The 22996-nt window shown below is 48.8% G+C and overlaps 1 protein-coding gene across 6 annotated transcripts in view; it reads right to left on the bottom strand.

Annotated features, from left to right (window-relative positions):
• Positions 1–690: 690 nt before the first annotated feature.
• The window catches only part of CALN1 (calneuron 1), a 539785-nt gene continuing 517479 nt past the window's right edge, over positions 691–22996 (bottom strand). For 5 of the 6 annotated variants that reach the window (XM_027612443.2, XM_027612442.2, XM_027612445.2 and 2 more), the window contains one exon: positions 2856–10301. In XM_027612443.2, coding sequence (XP_027468244.1) covers positions 10174–10301 — 128 coding nt within the window. In that variant the 3' untranslated portion in view covers positions 2856–10173. The other variant, XM_027612444.2, reaches the window with a different exon arrangement.

The raw sequence follows: 22996 nt of genomic DNA, 5'->3' as shown, positions 1-22996 counted from the left end.
CTCCATCCCCACTCTCACCTTCCAGGGCCACCATCATATATCTCCCTTGGATTAATACGAAGTCTTCCAACTAGTCTCTCAGCCAAGTAATGCCATGCCTTGGGTTTTGCATATGCTGATCCCTCTGCCTGGCTAACTTCTTCGTCCTGCCCCTCTAAGAATTCCCCTAGAAAAAATATAAATAGGGGCGCCTGGGTGGCTCAGTCAGTTAAGCGTCTGCCTTCGGCTCAGGTCGTGATCCCAGGGTCCTGGGATCGAGCCCCACATCGGGCTCCTTGCTCAGCGGGGAGCCTGCTTCTCCCTCTGCCCCTGCTTGTGCTCCCTCTCTCAAATAGATAAATAAAATCTTTAAAAACATATATATAAATGGGAACAAGCAATTTCAAGTAGGTGGTCATATCAGAAGAGGGAGGCGAACGGTGAATGATAGGATTGAACTGCAGTATCCACAGCACCTTGAGGTTTGATTTCTTAAGAGACGGAGGGGAGGTAGGAGAAAGGGAGGGAGAAAAAACCAGGCCACGTGGTTCCCGGACCACGGAGGCTCAAACACGCGAAGATCAGGTCTGCTCCTCTTCATTCCGAAAGGCTGGGGAGAGCAGAGCCTGTTCAAGGGGGTGTGCTCATGCATGGTCTGCCATTGCATCTGAGGCGCAGGGCTTTCTGCCCCAGGCAACCGAGAGAAGCCAGGTACCCTAGATCACAACCCGAGGCTCACGTACATGTCAGAGGCTCGGAGCCATCCCCGGGCGACCACCTCTTGCTTCTGCTTCTTGTTTAAGGCTTCTTTTGTGCTCATTTTTCATAACAGCTTTATTGAGATCTCATTCACACACTAGACAATCCATTCCCTTCTTTCTGCTCAGTTTTACCCCATTGCCATCCAGATGAATCTCAGGGAAAACGGGGGAAGGGGAATGTCATCTACTCGGCATACACCACGTCCACCCCTCGGCTTCCTAGGGACAGCCTGGCAGCTATGGCTTTGGCATTGGAAAGGCAGGAGGGAAGCCCATCAAGAGTCTCCAGTTCCTAAGCCGGCGGCACCTCCCTGGGAGGGAGAGCAGAGGTCTCTGCAGCCCCACACACGTCTCTGCTGCTGGGCACAGGGCCTGTGGGCTACAGTTGCAGCCCAGAGCCTGGACACCCCTCCCAGCAAATACCTCCCGAGATCAATTCTCAGGGGCCACTGGAGGAAATGGCTCCTGATCCCTGGCCGGCCACTTCAGGCAATGCACCCCGAAGGGTCTGAGCCTGCATCTTCCCACAGCCCCGAAGCTCTTCGGCATGGAGGCACCTGCATCTTCCCTCTTCATCCTAGGAAACTTGAAAGTGAGAGCAGGGTTCTGGCTGACCCTGAGCACAGCTGCAGGGCTGATTGCTGAACATCTCCCAAGCCAGAAGAGCCTTCTGGCCACACAGTGGCTGATGCTTGGGGGCTAGAGCATGGCTCCAAGTGCGACGCTCCAGGACCTGGGGCGGGGGGGCGCTTAGCAGGGTAGGCTGGAACATGTTGGCTTCCTCCCTCTGTCCATTGCTCAGTGATTGAAGCCTAGGTGTGCTGGGTTGAAATAAAACCAACGTGTATAAGATACACCTAGAAACATGGCAGGTCTACACGTCAGCCCAGGCAGCCCAAGGCTAAGCTACTTACTACAGGTGGACCTTCCAGAATTGGCAGGAGAAGATACGGGAACAGCTTTTTCATTGGGCACATGGTTGGATCACAGACGAACAAAGAAAAGCCTCTGAAATTCACTTATCGCGAAAATTGTGGAAAAATCCCAGTGGCATTCAAAGGTATGTTCATAACTTGAGGGAGCACTTTGTTTTACCTTGGATAGGGCCAGGTTTGGGCCAATGTTCAGGCTTCATTATCTCTGTGGTCAGGGGTTTGTCAGCCCCCTAGTAGGACTTTTATCCTGCAGGACAGTCCCTGCTGGGGTAATTACCCCAGGAGAATAAATATTCATGACTAAATGCTCCTTTATAATAAAAAAAAAATCAAAAATCAGATCAGAAAGGATAAAATCCAAGTCATTATCACTGGAAATTGCCAGAGACCCCCTTCAGCAGAGAGAAAAACGTGTGTTTTATGCCTAGAACACTCTATTTTTAGAATTTTTAAACAATAACAAATGCTTAGTGATTTTACCTTGTAAGTTTCCCCTGAGAAGGTGTATAAAATGCAACACTTAACAAGAGGGTCTCCTGGGAGATTCTACCCAAATGGAAACTCAGCTTTTTGGCTTAAGTACAAGACATTTGGGAAAATGTGGGATAACATTTTTTTGAAAAGTAAGGAAAATGTAAGATGCCCTCATGGTGTCTGGGGTCAGGAGGCCAAGGTTCTGGTCCAAAATGAAGCAGGATCTCACTTAGTGTCCTTAATCAAGCCATTTAGCCTTTGGTGGCCTTTGTTTACTTCTTGAAAAAAGGGAATGGGTGTCTCTTTTTGTGCCAAATAACATTGCAAATCCCAAAAGCTGAAGGAAAAGCGCTGCCATGCCCCAGCGCTAATCTAGGGAAGAATTTGGCAAATGGAATCCCGAAAGGATGACACCATTAGCTTGGGTGTCTGCAAAGTTTTCTTAATTATCATGTCTGCCCCCGGCCAGAAGCTGTTTCCTATTTCTCACCACATGGCCCAGAGTCAGCTTAGTTGCCCTGATGTCAATCATTCTCTTCCAAAGCCCCACCGAGAGACCGGATCCCCTTGCCGGTGGCTTCTTGCAAGCGGGTGATGCCGGACTGGCGTCCAAAGAGATCTGGTTAACCCTTCAGAGTCACAGGAACGAATTTCGTGGCAGGTTTGCAAATCACACCACCGATAATGAACTGAATCTCTCCTCAAAAGAAAAAAAAAAACTTTTATTTTTTTCTATTGCATAAATAATGGTAAATTAGACTCTTTTTTTTATACAGATTATATATTTACAGACGAGTTTGGTTACAGAAAACATCTGGTAAATATGGCAGTCAGTTTTCCTTTATACACTAAGAGAACATATTAATAATATATATTTCATTGGGTTAGTAAGTTGCATGCCAAGTTAATTTATATTAATATTTACATTTTATATAAAGATTTTCTTTTGACTAGTCTGCTGACTCTCTCATCACTTAATAGCAGAAATCATCACCTAATACTGAATGGAAAAAAAAAAAAAGGAACATGAATGAGGTAAATGGGAAGACTGTGACCCAGGATTTCAGTCTTAGTGGCCCATTCTGGATATGAGAGCTGCCAGGCTCCAGGCATACTGGTCCTAACAGTCCTCAGCTGTGCTCTCGTCTGCATCCAGCCACTAACTATACTGTGCTTTGAGAAACAAGTCACGTCTTAAGTCTAATGACTCCTAGGCTCACTGAGCCCCCACCCCCACCCCCAATCCTCAACAGATGACAGTTCGCCAGCCCACTGCCTGACCAGACTTTCTGGATCTGATTTCCATCCAAGGGCATTGTCTTTGGTTAGTCCTTGGAGAAAGAGCTTCTTCCTGGATTCAGAATTGGGGGAAAAAAAATCAAACCCCACTAAGAAACCTTTCAAGGACCCCTGAAACCAGATTTCCAGGTCAGAAAGGAAGAATATGAGTTGATTTTCCTTAGGAGTGCTGGGAGATACTGGCTTGCCAGGAGCAAATTTCTACCAGGAGCTGAGGACCCTTTCCTGACCAATCTGGGTCTTTCCGGGGAAGAACTGTAGGACTTGTATAAAAACAAGCTTGTATAAAAGCCTCAGTCTACTTTAGGAAGAAGAAAAGGGACAGAGACCTAGGATGTTATGTTGTCATGGGGCAGAAGGACTGGGGACTTTTACGGGTCCAGCAGCCACTCGTCCTGCCCTCCACCCCTCATCAGGGTTGGGGTGCATCTAAACCAGGCGTCTGTGCTCAGCATCCCTCAGTCTTCAAAAGACGATCGCAGTGGCTGGTCTCCCCAGACTGCTAATGTTATTCCTGACAATCATGAGACAGTGACTCTCTTCCTTCTGCAGTGTTACGAATAATTATAAACCACTATCACATATACAGGAATGGCCAGAAAAAAAGGAAGGAAGGAAGGAAGGAAGGAAGGAAGGAAGGAAGGAAGGAAGGAAGGAAGGAAGGAAGGAAGGAAGGAAGGAAGGAAAGAAGGAAGGAAGGAAAGTCAGTTGGTCTGGGATTTGTGCTCTTTATTCAGTAGCTTCCAGTTAGGCTCTCTCAGATGGAGAAACACACATTTTTTCCTGGGATCTGGCTTTGTTTCACCTTACTTATTCCTGAATTCTGATGCACGAGATCTGCGATAAAGTGATCAAATCCCCTTACTTTTCACACTGGCTAAGATGAGGACACAAAGCCCATCTTTGATGTTCCCTTGAGTCAGCAAGACCTTAGGGAGTAAACAAAACCTCTTACTTGCAAGACACCACACATTTGACATAAATCAATTTGCATCGTTTCATCTACAGACAATGGACACCAAAAGAGATACTTTATTACAACTGCCTCTTGGGAGCTGCCGTGTAAAAAGAACTGCCAGTCCCTGACACCATTCATGGGGGAATAGGGACCCTCTCAAGTCTAGGCATCGTTTTGACTCGTTTCAGACAAACAGAGTCACGGGGCGGGGGGGGGGGGCTCTCCTGGTTTACCTTTCCTCTTGCTTTAGAGATGAGAAACCCATGGCCAGGAAGCAAACGTCACTCAAAATCATCAGGCTGGTGGGTGGCAGCAACACGTGGGGTCCTGCACATGATCGTGCTCCCGTATTTCTGGTTCTAAGCTCTGCTCTCCTGGCCTAATTCAACGGGTCTGAGCCCAGACAGAAAACCCTGGGAGACGCATTTTGAGCTCGGCAGATGTCCGCATCCCCCAAGGAGAGGTGAGCTACCCACCAGCCTCCTCTTGATGCTTGCCCCACATGTCAGAAGGATTGGGTTGATGGGCAGCAACCCCGTGGCCCTCAGTCCCTTCTATGTTACCAAAGTAGGCCAGACACAGGGAAAACGTCCGGAGGCCAGCCTCTGCAGCCCTTTACAGTTTTCCTTTTGCTCTTACAAGTCCAGCAATGGAGAAACAGCACACTTGAATTTTTCATTCCCTGGAATATTCCTTCCTAATTAGCCTGCTCTTCCACTCCACTGGGAAATTCCAGCCTCTGCAACACTTTCTCGTGGACAGTAACTTCTAACATTGTGAGAAGCACGGTTCTGACAGCCAACCCATCACGCTCAAGGAAAAGAGGTGGATGTTCAACCGATAAGTCACCGGAAGTAGGGGCAGGGGGCAGGGGCTGGGCAAGTCTTTTCCGGTTTCAGAGGACTGCCTTTCGTGGGACTGGCGACACCTGATTCTTGGTGGCTATTATTTCAAGCCAACGGAATCAAATTAGTTTTGTCATGAAGACTTTCTGAGCTTTGTTATCATGTTCCTCGAGACCATATAAAAGAGGGTCCCAAACCGATATAAAGTAGAAACCATGGCCATGCGCATGAGCAATGAGCACAGGCTACTAAGAAATGTTTGGCTGGTTTGTGCATTTGACCTTATTCCTCCCCAAACCAAGTGTCTATGGCAAGGCCACATGACTAAGGACTGTCCCCTGAGTGACTTAGTCAAAGGAAGTATGAAGTGAAGCTGAACGGTTCTGACATTTAAATTGTCGTGGAGACAGGGTCCACAAGGGGCAGCCCGAATCCTCCTCTACTTCTCCATCACTTTAAATAATTCAAGTTGAAAACCCTAGCTGGTGAATAATGTTACTTTTCTATTTCTGATGGTTTCTTCCCCCCCCCCCCCGCCCCCCGCGCTTTGGGACAGTTGAGCAATGAGGTGGTGGGGGAAGATGGTTATGGTAATGCCTTTAAGTTATGGACCCTTAGCCCTGTGAGGATCACCGAAGAGGCCAATGGGAAAGTTCCGATCTCAGCTCAAAGCAGACAGCTGTTCTCCGGACAGTCATCCTGGGAATACGACCAGTGTATGCCACAGTCTGGAAGTCTAGGCTCGGCCCGCCTGTATTGTCATGGCACTATCAGAAAAGGGACCCCTCCTCGCAGTGGGGTTCCAGATCTCCCTACATCTCCATGGAGCAGGGTGAATAATACTATCGCTATGGGCTTTCAGAGAAATAGTGAAGTAGATTGACGCAGTATGGTTTGGGACCTCCAGCTGGGAGAAGCAGAGCTCAGCAGCTTCCGCAGGGATGGAGGGCAATGGCATCATGGAACGGGGTTTCATGACATGCAGCCACACATGGCCAGGCCAGCCAACCCAAGGACCTGTGCTTGGCGGTCACCCCCTTACTCTTCTGTCATGGTCCCGGGGAGGCTGCCAGCTACGAGTTAAGAGCAAAACTCTCTTTGATTTATAACCTGAGTCTGGACTAAAGCCTAGAGAAGGCATTTGGGAATAAAAGAGAAATTTCTCCCTCCCCGTTCTTAGATATATCACTTTATGATTCTGTAGAGGGGAGGATGGGAGGGGCATCACTGTCAAAAGGAGCTTGCCATCTTTCACTCGGTTCTTTTCGCTAACCACAAGATAGACCATTTGTCATGTGAAATTGGAGGCAGGAACGGGTATCGGGAAAGAACACATCTCGTGGTGCACATCTTGTTCTCTGCAAATAAAACACCTAGAAAGTTCTGAAGCCTCTGGGCTTGCCTAAGACCACATGTAAACCTCAGTTCACTTCAGTTCACATTTCTGGCTTGTGGGAGAGCGTCTCAACAGGCAAACAGATGCTTTTAAAGATTGAAGCTTAAAATATTTTTTGCCTTCCAAACGACATTTCTGCCTTTTTGCCCAGATGAAGGGGTCTTTGCTCCGGGCCCTGGGAAGGGGGAGAGTAGGTGGGGTGGGCAGAATACCACCCGGCTCTCAGGTAGTTCCTGTTCTCCTGAGCAAATGGAAGGGTGGTTTCAAAACACAAGAAAAGGCAGAGAAACCGCCAGATTTTTGGAGTGTAATTTACTCCACCAGTGGGATGTGGATGCGGGGAGTCAGGTTGCAATCAGGCAGAGCCCAAGTGTTCTTTAAGAAAATGTTCCCTATTTTTGTGTGCCTTGGCAAACTCGGGGTGGAATGCAAGGGTTGCCATAGCAACATAATCCCCCCCCTTTTCTTTTACAGATTGGTCACATGGGACCCACGCACATTCTGGAAGCCACTTCTAATAGTTCCCATGCTGGGTCCTGTCTGGGGGCTCTGTCTGCGTCTGGAGTGATAGGAGACAGCTTGCTGTGAAGCCAAGGGGATCAGGGTCTACATGCCTTGTCCCCCTAGCAAAATACCTCCCCGATCATCGCTTGTGTGGTCTGGGGGCACACCGGTTCTTACAGCAAGAATGAGCCATGCTTTATCTGTGAGCATCATAAGTAGCTGTGGCGAGGACCCGAAGTACCTCTGGTATGGACGGGACCTGCCGAAAGTTAACCTCTTAAGCCTTACAAAGAATCCCAACACCTTTGACAGACTGTCCAGGCAAAGCAGCCAAGGGGCCACGTCACAGAGACGAGTTCTTAGCTCCCAAAGTCTCAGGAATGCAACTACCTTTGGGCTATCTCCCCACACTTCAGCCCCTGGGTGCCACACGTGTGGAGGCCACCGTGGCGGGAGGTCAACTCTAACCCACCCAAGAGAGTTCTAGAGCTTCCATGTTGTCCTCTCTCCTCACAAGGGATGCATGCTCCTCGAATCCCTTTTGGGTAGGATGGGCTTGCTTACTGGTCACTGGGAGGGGAAAAGGGTCCTCTTCAGGGAGAGGATGCTGAGGCCTTGAACAGGTTGTCGCTGCCTCTCTAGAGCTCCTTTTAATCCCTGCCCCTGCCTCGTGGCTAAAATCTCTTCTAAGTCTCACATCCTTCGGGGACCCCGTTCTCCGGTGAGAGGCAGAAGAACTTGCAGAGAGCCAGCCTTTGAAGAAGCATCGCAATCCCTTCTCACGGGGCAGGCTCCTTTAGAAGTCATCCCTTGGGGTCTTTATTCAATCTGCTTTGGCTCCCCAGGAGGACATGGTCTAGTGGTTCACGGGGTCCTTCCCGTCCAAGTCCAGTTGGGGGGTCGGGGGAGATAAGCTGCTTTGGGCAAAAACTAATGACGAAGTTGACTTATGTGTTAGTGCTCTGTGTTCGGACCTGTCCTCATTCTGGAAGCCGATCCTGAGGACCATGGTGAGTCGGGCAGGGGGAGAGAGAGAAGAGGCAGATGAACAGTGTGTACCGTGGCAGGGCAGGGTGGGCGAGAGGGACAGGCAGGCTGCTGCCTTCCTTGGCCTGGATGTGCGGGACTCCAGGCATTTTCCCAGGGGGACCCTCAGCCCCCGGGGCTCTTAGGAGCTTACACCTGCTCCATCCTCCGGACTATGGCTCAAACCCTAGTTTTACTTGTGCTCATCATGAATATTTGCAGTCTCCCACAGTGGGGAAGTTTCTACAGCTGCCCCCTGGCTGTTGCCTGAAGCGCTTGCAGAGGTGAACCGGAAAAAGACCCTAAAAGGACGAGTCAGAGAAGGCAGTAAGGGAGAAAACTGAGGCGGGGTGGGGGTGGGGGTCTGGGAGAGGGGACCAGGGACACACACCACACCGCAAAACCTAGAGAGGAAAGATTCTGGCACCTCAGTACTGGAAGAAAGGAGAAGAGGGAGCGGGAAAAGCATGTAGCTTCAGGATGCAATGGAGAGAAAGGAGCAAGACAATTCCCTTACAGAACTGAAGACCCGAGCTTGGAAAAGTACAAAGGAAAACATCACATCGAAAGATTATCGGCTAATCAGACTATGCAAGCTCGAATCAATAATGGTGGCTGACAGGGCCTCTGGGAGAAGTCGGGAAATTACAGACTTGAAATGGTGTTGAACACGGACCACGGGATCCAGGTCCCTTCCCCAGCAGAAGTATTCTGCAGGCAGGAGCGAATCACCTGTCGTGCTGGCTAAGCTGATTCACATCTTTTTGTTTCCTCATGAAAATGAGTCAGTTGTAGAATCTGAGTGCTGGAAGGTGTTATGTAAAATAGTCTCTTGATCCTTCCATCTTTCCACTGTGGATTGTATTTCTCTTTTTATCTGGGGAAGACTAACAAAGCATATTTTAGGACGAGAAGAAGAAAAGATGCTCAAGGACCTGAACTTACAGGGGTCTTCTGGCATGGATGGGTGGGTTCAGGCTCCAGGACTCCTCTGACGGCTGGGGGGTGGGCTGGGCTGCAACACCACCTCCCCACTGGTCTCGGTCCCTCCCTGCACCCCCTCCCCGCCCTGAAACTACCTGGCCCACCCAAAGGAGGCAGGGATGCGTGTCGGAGGACAAGCTTATATCAGGAGTAAGCGAGTAGGAAAGAATGACGTCACACATGAAGAAGCCCAATGCATACGTCTGTCTATGTGTCTAGGTTGTAGAGATGTCCACGAGTATGCTTCTTTTTTCACTAATGGCAGCACAGGGGGCAAAGCTGGGAGAAAGGCTCTCTGCAGATTCCAAAATGCTGGTGCGCGATGGGCTCTAGGAACAGAAAGCCAAGTGCCGACGGAAACTGAGAGCTCCCCAACTCTGCCAACAAGAGTCCTGTAGAAAAGGCAGTAAGAATGGAAGCGAGGGGTGCCACCTGCACACCACCAGGCACTGCACCCCATTCGATGGCTTTCCCCTCACGCCTTGGGGGGAGGGGACGGGCTCCACTGGGTGGAGGAAGGAAGCCAGGGTGGGATGGAAGGCCCCCTCTTCGGGAGCAAGCCGGAAGTCAGCCTCTGGGGACTGAGGGTTCCCTCAGCCGGGAGTCTTCAGCTGACCCCGGGGGGGTTGAGACAACGGGGCATGGAAATGACTGCACGTCCACGCCTCCCTCTTGCTCTCTTACACCACCAGCCTGGATGGCCACTGGAAAAGTCCGAGATGAGAATGAAGTCTCTCTTCCGAGTTCCTGGGGGTGACTGACGCAGTCCTTGGGAACTCCTGGCTATTTTATTGCATTAGGAAACAAAACCATTAAAGCATTTAAGACAGCCCTTTTGTGTCCCTGCCAAGGAGATGAAGTGGATTGGCAACACCCGTTGCACCGCAGCCTTGGGTTCTTCACTCCACTGTGCCCTGTCTGCATTGTCCGTGTCTGCTTTCGGAGGAACAGCGTCGGCCCGCAGGGCATGCACATGCACGGTGAGCCGGGGACGCGGCGGCGGGGGGAGGGGCTACTCCATGCCGCTCCGGAGGATCTGGTTGGCCGCGATCAGCATGACGCTTATGATGAAGGCCATGGCGAAGGCGCATATGAGGCTCTTGCGGACGCAGGTCTGTCTGTTCTGCTTCTGGGAATGCACTGGGGTTGCAGGGGGAGCGGAGGGTAAGGAGACGGGGAGGGAGGGGAGGGGGAGAGAAGAGAGAAGCGACACAGTGAGACAGGCTGACCTCCTCCTCTGCAAGCCCAGTCCATAGGCTGAAGACCGGTCCCATCAACAAGCGTCTCGGGGACCGTTCTCGGAGCCTGAACATCACCTCTTCTGGCAGATGGTAGGAGACAGTAAAACTTCTATAACAAACACCATGAGAGATGTGATGTTCAGAGGGAGGTATAAACTTCCAGATCCAATAGAGTTACAGGGACTTTCTGAGTGAGAAAATACATCAACATTTGAGGGTTTCACAAAAGGCATCATCGAGGCATGACGGTGTCCCCCTCTGCAGAGCACCGGGCTCCCGTTTCTGAGTCACCTGCTGCAGGCAGAGCCAGGTTCAGATGCTTCCCTACCTGTTGGCACCGGGCTGGAAGCAACTTGCCACCCGCCCCCCCCGCCCCGGCCCCCAGAATTGTTCTTGGTGGCCGCTGGTCAAAATGACTCTAAATGACTTCTGGTATGATTTCAGGTATGCACACCAGTGGTTCTAGAGTGGGGTTCCTAGGCAAGCAGCATCCACGTCCCTGGGAGCTTGTTAAAAATGCAGGTGCTCAGGCCAGACCCCATGCCCAATCTACTGAATCAGAAACTCCAGGGATGGGGCCAGCGATCTATGTTTAACTAGGTGATTCTGGTGAAATCTGAGAAGTGGAGACCACGTGCTCTGTGGACGGGACCAGTGTGAAGGAGGGAGGGAGGCACAAAATCCTCGCAGACGTTCCAGAGCCACAGTGTCCCTGCCCCCATGTCCTGTTGCACCGCGGAGGTCTGACCTTGGGCCCTAGGGTTGTGTCCTCTTAATCTTTTTTCTTGGGCTTGGTCTTGTGCCACCATTTTCATAAGGCCCTTGAGAAACCATTAGTAGGTCTGAATCAGTGGGAAAGTAATTGGGACCAGACACAGGGAAATGGAAATCACCAGAAAGAAAAGCTTTGATAAAGTGTGTTGAGGAAGAACAGGTCTCTTTTCCAGGAATTGCTTTCCCCTGCCAGAACTTCTTTTCCTTCTTTTTGTTCTGTTAGTCCATACCCCCTCCCTTTCCCATCTGTCTGTCCATCCATGATCTTTGCACACAATTTACCACTTAGCATATGGCCGAAATCTGTGCCCTAGAGGCAGGTGGAAAGCGATGTACATCAGAGCTACTCACTGGACCAGCAGCATCAGCACCATCTGGGAGTCTGATGTACATGTAAATTCTTGGGTCCCACTGTAGAATTACTGAATCAAAATCTCTGGGGGCGGAGGCCAGGAATTCATGAATTAATAAATTCTCCAGGTGATTAGGGAATTGCTGGGCCCCAGCCCCAGAATTTTCGATTCAGTAGGACTAGGTGGCGCCAAAGAATCTGATGGAGTTTGAGTTGCCGGCGGGGGGCTGACAAGTGTGAGTGTGTGTGTGTGTGTGTTAGGGACATAGGGTGGGGAGTTTTGGGAAAGATGGTTCTTTAGATTCAGATGTTAAGAAACCCAATGCCAGGGCAGAAGAACATTTTTAGATCACCTTCCATTTTGAAAAGGGGACCTTCTACCTTTACAAACCTCCAGCGGAGGGAAAGTGGTTTTTCTTTAGGTCAGATTATGGCCCAGAGAGGGTTGGGGGCGGGGGGAGAAATGCAAATTCCTTCACATTACTCGCAGTCTCTGTAGGAAAGAAGACTGGCAAAAGAGCAAGGTCAAGGTAGGGTCCACATGCCTTTACTTATTTATTTTTTTAAGATTTTGTTTATTTGACAGAGAGAGACACAGCAAGAGAGGGAACACAAGCAGGGGGAGTGGGAGAGGGAGAAGCAGGCTTCCCGAGGAGCAGGGAGCCCGATGCGGGGCTCGATCCCAGGACCCCGGGATCATGACCTGAGCTGAAGGCAGATGCTTAACGACTAAGCCACCCAGGCGCCCTGGGTCCACATGCCTTTAAAGAACCTAAAAATGGTTCAATTTCAAGTACGTCTTCCCTTTGACATTCGGTGGCCTCTCTGAGATCCCTGGAAATAACAGGGAAGTAGTAGGAAGCCCGCTGATGTTTCCAAGGACAAACAAGAGCTTTCCCTGAGGGAAGGGGTCTCAGGGGGCTTGTCAGGGGGTTTCTAAAAATTGTATCAACCAGGAAGGTTTCTCCAGCAAGCCACATTTCACAGAGACCCAGGGCCCCCTGGTGCAGCCTTGGGCTCCCTCTCCAATACTTGGTTATTTCTGCCACCATCTCTTAGATGCTGTCCTATTATCTTTAATCCTGGATCCCCTGGGCTTCTGCTTCCCTTGGGTGATTGGGAGTATTGTCGGTTCAGTTCTCAACTTGCTGATCATGTCTGGGTCTTAGAATCTTACAAATTCTTACCTGGAGAAAGAAAATTTCCTTGGTGCAGAGATATGCCTCCCCCCGCCCCCCGCCCCCCAGGAGTGGGTTAAATGTAAAAAGGTGCCAGCCCTCAGGAACGAAAAGAGGATGTGGTGTTTAAGAACGAAAAGGACCAAAGCAGAAAATAAAATGAGGATATGGAAGTAGCGCATCTAACACTTTCTGAGGACTGGCTAATTTATTCTGGGCAGCTCCTCAGCATAAAAATGCTTCTGAAGGCAGTCATCTACCTTTCTGTCTTGAGGGCTGGTGAAGGCCAAGAAAAATTGTGTGATTACGCAGAAGGAGAAATTTTTGGCTGAAGCCCTTCTTTGTGAAGGACACTCAGAAAACAAGGTTACAGGCAACAGGATTATTCCCCTGGAGAGGGGCTGCACCTTTGATCTGAAAATCCTTCAAAGCAGTGGGAAGGGAGAGATAAGGAAGGAGGAAAGGCCTGGAGAACCTAACAGTTCGTGCTTGGGGCCATGCAAGTCGGGATCCAGACCAAAGTCCTGTAAACGGAGTGGTGCTTGCAGCTCCTTCCGTAGCTCTGAAATACATCACCATTTGAGCGCGTCATTCAGCCTCCATGCCTCCATGCGAGTCCTTTGATCTCCAGTTCTCACGTTGCCATCAATGGGGTGGCAGGGTACAAAAGTAATGACCTCGGAGCCAGACCCAGGTCTGAAACATGGTTATCCCACATCTTGGCTGTGTGACCTCGGGCAAGCGAATTTCCTCCAGCCTTAATCAATTCCCTCATCTATAAAATGGGACCAATAAAACCTACCTTGTTGTGGAGATTAAGGATACACTGTTTGCGCCCAGTGAATGCCAGTTCTTGTTGGTGAACCTTTTAAAAGCTCCCCTTTGCTTCTTGAACACCGCCTGAGCGGGCTACGCATGCGTTGTGTGCTTTATGTATATCATCGCAAAATTACATAGTGGCCGTCCTGGTGAGCTGGGTGTGTGACCGTCACTTGACAGGTGAGCAGTCTGAAGCTCCGAGAAGTGGGGTCCAAGTTCATTTGGCAAATGGTGGAGGTGGGGCTGGAGCCAGGTCTGATTCTAAGACCCAGGTTCAAAACTTCTGCACAAACTCTGTCTTCTTGATATTTGCTTAGCAATAGAAAGCTCAGCAATACAAAGATCGGAAGAGAAGGCACATCAAACACTTGATGTGGCTGACGGAGTACAACCCGCCACGAATTAATGTGTTTGTTGATCATCATTTAAGGCCTGTCTTTGGCTAGCATATATTTGCTCTGTGCTATAGTTTGGGGGTTTTATTTATTCTCCGTGTCTAGGCTTTGCTTCCGCAACAAGACTTACAGGTCAGCCTAGCCAAGCATGAACTGTGAACCCAGGTTAGGGCTTCTCTTAACCACCACTTAGGAGCAGCCCCGGGCAAGGGACCAAACTTCTCTGAGCCTCAGTTTCTTCCTCTGTAGAAGGAGCTAGTGATAACGTTCTGCTGGTGTCAAGAATTATCTCAAAGATGAATGAGCTAATAAAAAAAAATGTGGAAGCTACGGCCAACTGTGAATTGCTAAAGAAATGCGAGACTTGCTCCTATCCCCTCAGGGCTGGACGAAATGTCTGCTCATTTTTCTCCTGTTCCCAGCAGCCTCCAGCTTGGGAATGCACATCCAAGCAGTGCTCCCAGACCTTTGCTGTGGTCCCTTCCCTCATTAATTCGTTCCGGGTGGCAGCGAGACTCAGCCCCCCGCCCCCCTGCTACAGCAGCACTTAGGACGTATCACGGATGCCTGCAACCTTTCTGCAAAGCCCTTCTTGCTGGGGAAGTGCGTTCCATCCAGCTCCGAAAGCTCAGGAGGGAGGACCACAGACGACCTCCGATCTCTTTCCTCTGCTCCTCGAACCACTGCACCTCCCTGTCCGGCAACCTCTGCTTCAGGGCATCCCCACACGAGACTCTGCAATGCTGCCCAAGACTCAAGGCACCCGTTCTTGCTGCTAGGGGTGCCTGCTGACCTCCCTTCTCATTTCTTCTGGGCCTACCCCAAACTTTACTTTCCTAGGAGGCTTCTCCTGAACATCTTGCTCTCTAAGAGCCTGATCCTTTAACATTTTTGTAGTGGTCTAACACTCAATATGTATTTATTCCTCAATTGAGATGGCTTCCCATACCAGCACATTTACCCTTCACGAGTGACCAATTCAGTAGCATTTAGTACGTTTGCAAGGCTGTGAAAGCATCACCACTACCTAATTCCAGAATGTTTTCATCACCCTAAAAGGAGACTCCACGCGCATTAGAAGTCACGCTCCATTCCCGCCTGGCAGTCACTAATCTACTTCCTGTCTCTGCGCAAAAACCTAGTCCGGGCATTGCAAATACATTATACAACATGTAGCCTTTTGTGTCTTCTTCTTCCACTTAGCCAGGCCCATGCATGCTGTAGGGAACATTCCTACTTTATTTCTTTTTGTGCCACACTTTGGTTATCCATTCACCTGCTGATGGACACTGGGGCTGTGTCCAGTGTTTGGCTGTTAATGGGTAATGCTGCTAAAACACTCGTATCCACGTTTTTGTGTGGATGTGTTTTTGGCTCTCTTGGGGACAGATCTAGGAGTCAAATTTCCGGGTCAGACGGTAACTTTTTTTGAGGAGCTTGCAACTGAACGTGAAAATGGCAAGAATGCATCATGCTGCTGGCAATCCTTTTCATGTTGGTCTTCTCATCAGGCCTTGAGCTCCCTTTCTAGTCTCGTGGGTTGACAAAGTAGGAGCCCCGGAAGTACACGGGGATGAAATGTGAGTTGGGGGAGGCTGACACAGGAGGACATAGAAGTGGGGTCTCTAGTTTTCTTGAAAGCTTGTTAGCAAGTCCTCAGCACCTGCAGACTCCCGGCTGCTATGCACGACCTGGGTTTGTGAGCTCTAGCAACAGACTGTGCCTTTTGCTTTCTCATTTTCACAGAGATTCACACTGCTCCACTCGGCAAATGACAGGCAGTGACTCTTGGATTTTCTCCTGGAGGCGGGAGTCCATACGGATTTTGCCACTGACCGGCTGGGTGGACCTTGGATAGGTGGGGTTCATAGTCCCTCTGGCTTCAGTCTCTTAGAAATGGGGCTGCACGTCTGGAGGCACTGGCTCCCAAATGAGGCAAACCAGAATCATAACAATTCTGATTAATTGCCCCAACACAGACCTATGTAAGTGATATTTCTGGCAGAGAGCTTGGGGCTCAGGAATGTTTAAAAACAAAACAATATAAAACCCATCTTAGGCGATTCTCACAAGGAGCCAGAACTACCAGGTCTGGGAGTTATTATTGCTCTGTGATCCTTCCAGGTCCAACATTTTATGATTTTATGAAACTGAATATTTCCAAAGCCTAAGGTGGAACTAATTAAGAGCCTCTGAAAGAGAATTTTCTATACATCAGTGAAATCAGGAATGCTCAGGTATCCCCGGTGAGCCCCGAAGACAAGATGAGCAAGGCCTGTATGTTTTATGATGCCCTTTAAGGGGAAGAGCGGCCACCTCTCCTTCTGGGGGTGGGCGCTGGTTCCTTCTCGACCGCAAAATCATCTCAGGTTTCTCGCCATCAGACAGCTGTGTCTTGCTTTGAGGGTTCCACCGTGGACCAGGTATTGTTTTAGCCTTTCCAACAGACCTTTCCTCTTCTTGGAACAAAATTCATCTTTTGGTTTGGGGATCTGTACCTCTCCACCTAGTGGAACTCTCAATCCAGCGCTTCACCTTTCCCACTGCAGCAAACCAGCCTGGCCAAGTAGAGTGTGCCAAGCTCTTGGCTTGGTCCAGGGCGAGGCACATGGGCCAAGCATGATTGATGGGAGCCCCTTCTTGGAATGGAGATGAGTCTTCAGGGAGACAATTCTGTCCCTTCGGGTTGAGAGAGCCTACTCAAGAATGAAGCTGGCAGACAGGAAAGAAGGACAGAGAGATTGGGAATGAGATAGTGCGAGACTGGGGGTGGGGTGGGGAGGGGAGGATGTCGCTTGAGCTCTTTGGATCCAGGTCAGTCAAAGTTCATCCCTTTGACTTCTTGTATTATCTGAGCCAGTGCTTTTTTAGTTTAAGGGCTTTCTGCTACTCAAAACCAAGAGTATTGACCAGTACTTCTAGTAAGTTCAATGTTGGCAATGATGACTCTAGGAATGAATGTGTCCAGAAGAATGTGCAAACCCTGCAAATTTGGTCCCTGTCCCATCCTTCAAAGATGTGGCGTTCTAGCAGTGGGTGCTCACAACATCTCCAGGAAAAAACAAAAGAAGAACAGACCTGGGGCTAGGGACCAGCTAATTTTGTTTTTGTTTGTTTGTTTGTTTGCTTGTTTTGAGTGTTTACTACTGTGTTAAGCATCGTACAAAATATTCTCATGTGTTAACCTCACTTAGTCCTCCTAAAAACCACATGAGGTCATCATAGGATTCCCATTTCACGGATGAAGAACATCAGGCTCTGAATATTTATTTAAGTGTGTCGGGCAAATGACCGAATACATGGTGCAGCAGGATTTTAAGCCAGGCTTGTCCAGAGTGCAGAGCTGGAGTTCTTAACCACCAGGTGTATTTGTCCAAAACAGCTCTCCAGCTCTCTGTCTGGTGTCTCAGATTCTCAACCCTCCTCACCGATGGCTCCAGAAAACTTTCCTCCAGGATTGCTGGGACGGATTCCCAAACAGAAGAAAAATCCCTTCCTTTCTGAAGCCCCAAATCTCTTTGCAAACTCTCTCCTGTCTCACTACCTGCCATGGACCTCAGCTACACCTTAACCTGCTACCTTTACCCAAGGAGAACAGGGTTTATTTAAGGAACGTCATAGCACCGGGAAAAATGGGAGCAGATGGTAGAGATGACATCTTATGCCCTTTTCGTTTGGATGGGCCTGAAATACCCAATGTGCACAGCCAGGTGATGGGGCAAGGCTCCCCACCTGGGTGTGAACTTGACATCCTGAGAGGAATACTGCAAATTTCAGCAGGGATGGCTGAGCTGGAGACCTTGGATTTGGCTGCAAATTCTTTCTGACCTTCCAATGAGTCCAGAAATCGTTGAATCTGGATGTGACTGTCATTGTCCAATCTTTGCATTGGACAAATAAAGAAAAGAAGACCCAGGGAGTTTTTAAATAACTTCCTCAGGGTCGGGGCACCTGGGTGGCTCAGTTGGTTTAGCGTCTGACGCTTGGTTTTGGCTCAGGTCATGATCTCGGGGTCATGAGATGGAGGCCTGCATCGGGCTTCGTACTCAGCAGGGAGTCTGCTGGAGATGCTCTCCTTTCTCTCTCCCCCTCTGCCCCTCCTCTCTCTCTCTCTCTCTCAATCTCTCTATTTTTCTCTCTCTCCAATAAGTAAATAAATCTTTAAAAAATTAATAACTTATCCAGGAGCACATATCTAGTCTACACAGGGCTGGGAACATGACCCACACATCCATGCAGTGATGCTTTGGGGGCTACCTGGCCTGTGTCACCTCCTTGGACATTTATTTCTCTTGTCCATCATCCCATCCCTGAACGGTGCAGAGCTGTTCTGCCATGCCTTTCATAGAAACTATCCTCCGTTGATGATTTTGCTTTACTTCCTTCTGTCGTGCATGTTGTCAGAATGTCTAGAAAAATCTGACAGCTGGTATTCCATTTAGGGACAACATTTGGGGGATGTGTCTTGAAAGGGCTCGCACACAGTCTTGCTGCGCTTCTACTCAACTTCCAAATATAATATGATTTCACTGGCGATGAAATGGAAAATGAGTAATGACAGAGTGCCTTTCTGTAAGGAGTCCGAAATGCCTACGTCTGGCTGAAGGACCCAGAAGAACAAATGAAGAGGCCAGGGCAGGGCTGTGTCAGAGAGCCCCGGGTTCAAATCCCTACCCGCGATTTGACTTTGGACAAAGGACACCACTCTGCTGAGCCTCACTTTCCTCATTTGGACCAGTGGGGCCGCAGAACTAATCTTGCAGGTCAGTTGCACATGTTAACAAATGACCAGCACCTGGCTGGCATGCTGGGCAGTTTCCTCCTGGACTGTATCAATATGAATTAAGCAGTAAACATATTGGAGGCAGTAAATCAAACTTAATATATAGTAGAATTTGTTACACTATCCCGTAATAAGGAGCCGGTGACAGGCAAATAGATGATTCAACCACAAGACCACTCAGTTTCACATATGTCAGCAACTGGAACCAAATAATGAAATATGAATGTGTCTCTCAGTGTCACTGAGCTTATGTTCCCCAAAAGCTAAATGTCTGGTGATTGTAAGGGGTGAAACAGAAGCAAAATGTCTTAAAACTCTTCCATAGCATAGATAGTGCGCATTGTGGGGGGTCACATACTTTTGTATCCAACCCATTTGGGTAGATGCTGACCCATTTATTTTTCCAAATGGTTAGAACACAAACAGTGAAAACTGACACCTCAGAACACTGAGCATAATTTATCTGAATGAGGGAATTCAAAAAGATCAGAGGGGTTGGGAGGGCTGTCATACTGAGTATTCTCATGGGATCCGGGCCCTACAGGCTGTGGGCTTGTGGGTTATGCCAGTGGTTATGCCAGAGAGCCCCTGACTTCAGTGCTGTACAATGACCTCATGCCCAGAGCACCCGGCACGGTAGGTGACAGCCGGTCAGGTGCCTGACTCAATCCGAGTAACTTCTCATCCAGAAGCCAGGTGTGAATAAAGGTAAGGTCTCCTTCAGAGCCCTTGAATTAGATTCTTCTAGTCTCTTCCCTGCCTTAATAAGGGTTTCTGTAAATGAGTTCTTTTGGTGCTCCAGGAAAACGGGTTCTACACGTGACATGAACCCCCATCTCAGAGTTTCCTGAAGAAGTCAGGAAACCTTTCCTTCTATGTAGCTTGGAGTCTCATCCTGTTGCCTCTTGTCCTTCCCCTGGGAGAAGATGGAAACATTCCTCCTTCTTTATGGTCACAGAGCCCTGTCTTCCGTAAAGATAAGGCAGATTAGAATGTGTCAGGGGCTGGTGTGTGTGTGTGTGTGTGTGTGTTCATGCATATATCTGTGGTCTGTGTTGGCCTAAACCTTAAACGAATAAAGACAACAACATCAAGCCAAAAGGAAAACTAAAAGGAGAAAAAGAAATCCAGAAACCTCTGCCATCACGGGGGCCACAACCCCTTGAGCTCCTGGTCTATTTCTCCTTTATGTTTCCACTCATATGGAAAGAAGGATGTTTGTGTCCTGACTCAGTGGACAGAAACGGAACACCTCTGTACAAGTCTCAGACCCAAGATCTATAAAAGGGAAAAGTATAATCACTGAAGTAAAACGATGCTGGTGGCACGTGGAAGGTCTCCTGTTAATGTCTAACTGGCTCTGCGTCACACGGATGGTGCAAATCCGCATTTCCAAAGCTGTGCCACACTCCAGAATCCAACCTTGCTGTGCTCTGAGCTATTTGATTAAATTCTCCCTCTGCCACACAGTATCAGTTTCTTTCTTTCTTTCTTTCTTTTTTTTTAAGATTTTATTTATTTATTTGACAGGGAGAGAGAGCATAAGAAGGGGGAGCAGCAGAGGGAGAGGGAGAAGCAGACCCTCTGCTGAGTGGGGAGCCCGATGCGGGGCTCGATCCCAGGACCCTGGGATCATGACCTGAGCCGAAGGCAGACGCTTAACCACCTAAGCCACCCAGGCACCCCAACACAACATCAGTTTCATTGACCAGCTCCTTCTTCCTTGCTCAGAGATAGATGTGCCCTTTCATCTTTTAAGGCAAAGACCTACACTTCTAGGTTTTTTTCTTTCTCATTGATGTCTTCCTCTGACATTAAGGGGCGCAAGACTCCCAGTCCCCATGGATTTCCTGGCTTTGGGTACACACTTGCTGCTGCAAAGTTGTTTTGTTTTGTTTGTTTGTTTCTTGCTGCAGCAAAGTTTTATTTTATTTTTTTTAAAGATTTTATTTATTTATTAGAGAGAGAGAATGAGAGAGAGCACGAGAGGGGGGAGGGTCAGAGGGAGAAGCAGACTCCCCGCCGAGCAGGGAGCCCGATGAGGGACTCGATCCCAGGACTCCAGGATCATGACCTGAGCCGAAGGCAGTCGCTTAACCAACTGAGCCACCCAGGCGCCCTGCAGCAAAGTTTTAACAAGAGAAGGAGGGAGGAGCTCCCTGGGCGGGAAGGTCAAGGTCAGCCACTGAGTCTCAAATGCATTCTTCTAGGGCACGGGGGCCTCAATGCCTGTGTGGCATCTCTTCCTAGATAACTGCCCAAAAATACAATCAGGGAAGCCCCTTCTTGAACAAGGAGAGGGCTGTGGGCATTAAATATATCCACCAGTGACTCTGATCCTATCCGAGATTGGAAAAATCTTAAACCTCACAAAGCAATGAGCTTGCATCTGGGGCCAAACAGCACTGACATAATATTTAAAATACAAAACACACCAAAAAAACCAACTCTCTGATGTCAAAACAAGCAAATGGATTATGTAATCAAGGTTGCAGAGGTCATTCAAAAAAGCAATCTACTAATTATAAAGCAATGTTTCTTTTCTTAAATAAGACCACAAAGTTTAAGGCATTTAGTACAGTGACTGGAACTTATCAATTACCCCCAAACGGTAGCTGTTGCCAATGTTATAAGTCTGGAACTTATCAATTACCCCCGTCCCCCAAATGGTAGCTGTTGCCAATGTTATATAAGTCTGAAGCAATGAAAGCAGACTCCGTAAGACTTCTATTTGGAAAAATCCCTTTCTTAGTCCCTTACTTTATTAATGTATGAGCTCTTGAATAATAAAAAGACATTGCTTAGAGTTCAGATTACTTCCCCGTGCACAGTCTGACCTTTCCCAAATTACTAAGACTTGTGACATTTCTCTGAACAAAACAGTGATCCACAGACGAAGGCTCCTGTGGAAAACAAAATGCCCAGAAATACTCTTCCCACCCATCTCAAGAGTGTTTGCTGACAGTGGGGGCTGGAGCCCCCAGGTGCTTCCATTGTTTGAACAGGAAGGAACGAGACCGATGGGGGAGACCAAGGAAAACTTATCCAAGATCCAAGTTTTCTCCCATCTCTGCCTCCCTCCCTCCACTAACCCTCCTGGGGTCCCCCCTCCCCCCTTCTGCAAATGGCCTTGGCTGTGACCATCCCGCTCTGGGTGTGCAACTCCAAATACAGCCACTGATGCTACAGCCCCGGGGTCACACTGAGGCCAAGCAAGGCAGCCTCTGTACAACCACTGGGTTACGTTTGCCATTCACAGCATTTTTTGAAAAATTTAAATTTGAATGAGTTTAGAAGGGGCATTGCTCTCCAGGTTTACGCCCATTCCCACCCACTACTCCCTATTTCCCAGGCTTGAGTTAATTTCATTTATCGCCTCGGAGTATGAGCATCCCTTCCCATTTCCTCTTGTCATGGCCTTTAATCCTGCACACGATACAGCCCAGACAGGACCCGTGGGCGTGCATGAGCCACTGTGGCCACCTAGACTAACCTTGTCCCGAGTAGACTCCCTGCCACAGTGCTCTGCCGGCTTGAATGTGGCAGCTCCAAGACCAGGCAGCCGAATCTATTCTGGTGGCCACATGAGAACTTACCCACTGTGTACACTGATTTCTTTAAGTGTTCATAAAAAAAGAATGGAAAATAATAGTTTGACCTCTTTAAGAAATCTCAGCACTGAACAAGTGAAAAATTGCTGGTAGCCTGATACCCTGTTTTAATGTAATTAAACATTTTTTTTTCCCGATGCACCAGCGTTGTTATAGTAGTTCTGATTTTCAAAGTTGGAAAGAGGAATTCCATTATTTAGCTTACCTGGAACTTTCTACTAATTAGGGGATCAGGTTGGTGGGGTTTTTTTTTTCTTAAGTTTTCTTTCATGAGCCCCCCAAAATGGCCTCTCATGGGTCTATATTTTGGCCCCAGGAAAACCTTATTTCTTCTGAAACTCCATGGTTAAGTTCACGAGAGTCCTTTCATGAAGGGGGCTCTTTCTGAGCAGCACCCTCAGGGAGGCACAGAGGTAAACCACACCTCAGGGTCCTGAGAGGTAGGTGTAATTATCCTGATGTTTCTAGGCAAGGATGCACCCTCAGAGAAGGCACACCTGGTGGCCAAGGTCACACAGTTAACCACTGGACTGGATCCAAGTTTGCCACCAGCCCAGACAGGCCGTGGGTACCACTCCACGTGGCCCCCAGTGAGGAAAGGCAAACACCACAAAGCTGCATATCTAATCACAGACCTCAGAGGATCACTGGAGGAAAGACAGGGTCACTAGAGGTCCTGTAA

Source organism: Zalophus californianus, chromosome 10 (assembly GCF_009762305.2).
Source record: "Zalophus californianus isolate mZalCal1 chromosome 10, mZalCal1.pri.v2, whole genome shotgun sequence".
NCBI classification, from domain to species: Eukaryota; Metazoa; Chordata; class Mammalia; order Carnivora; family Otariidae; genus Zalophus; species Zalophus californianus.
The sequence above is the reverse complement of the archived record's forward strand: the minus strand, read 5'-3'. Positions and strand labels throughout refer to the sequence as shown.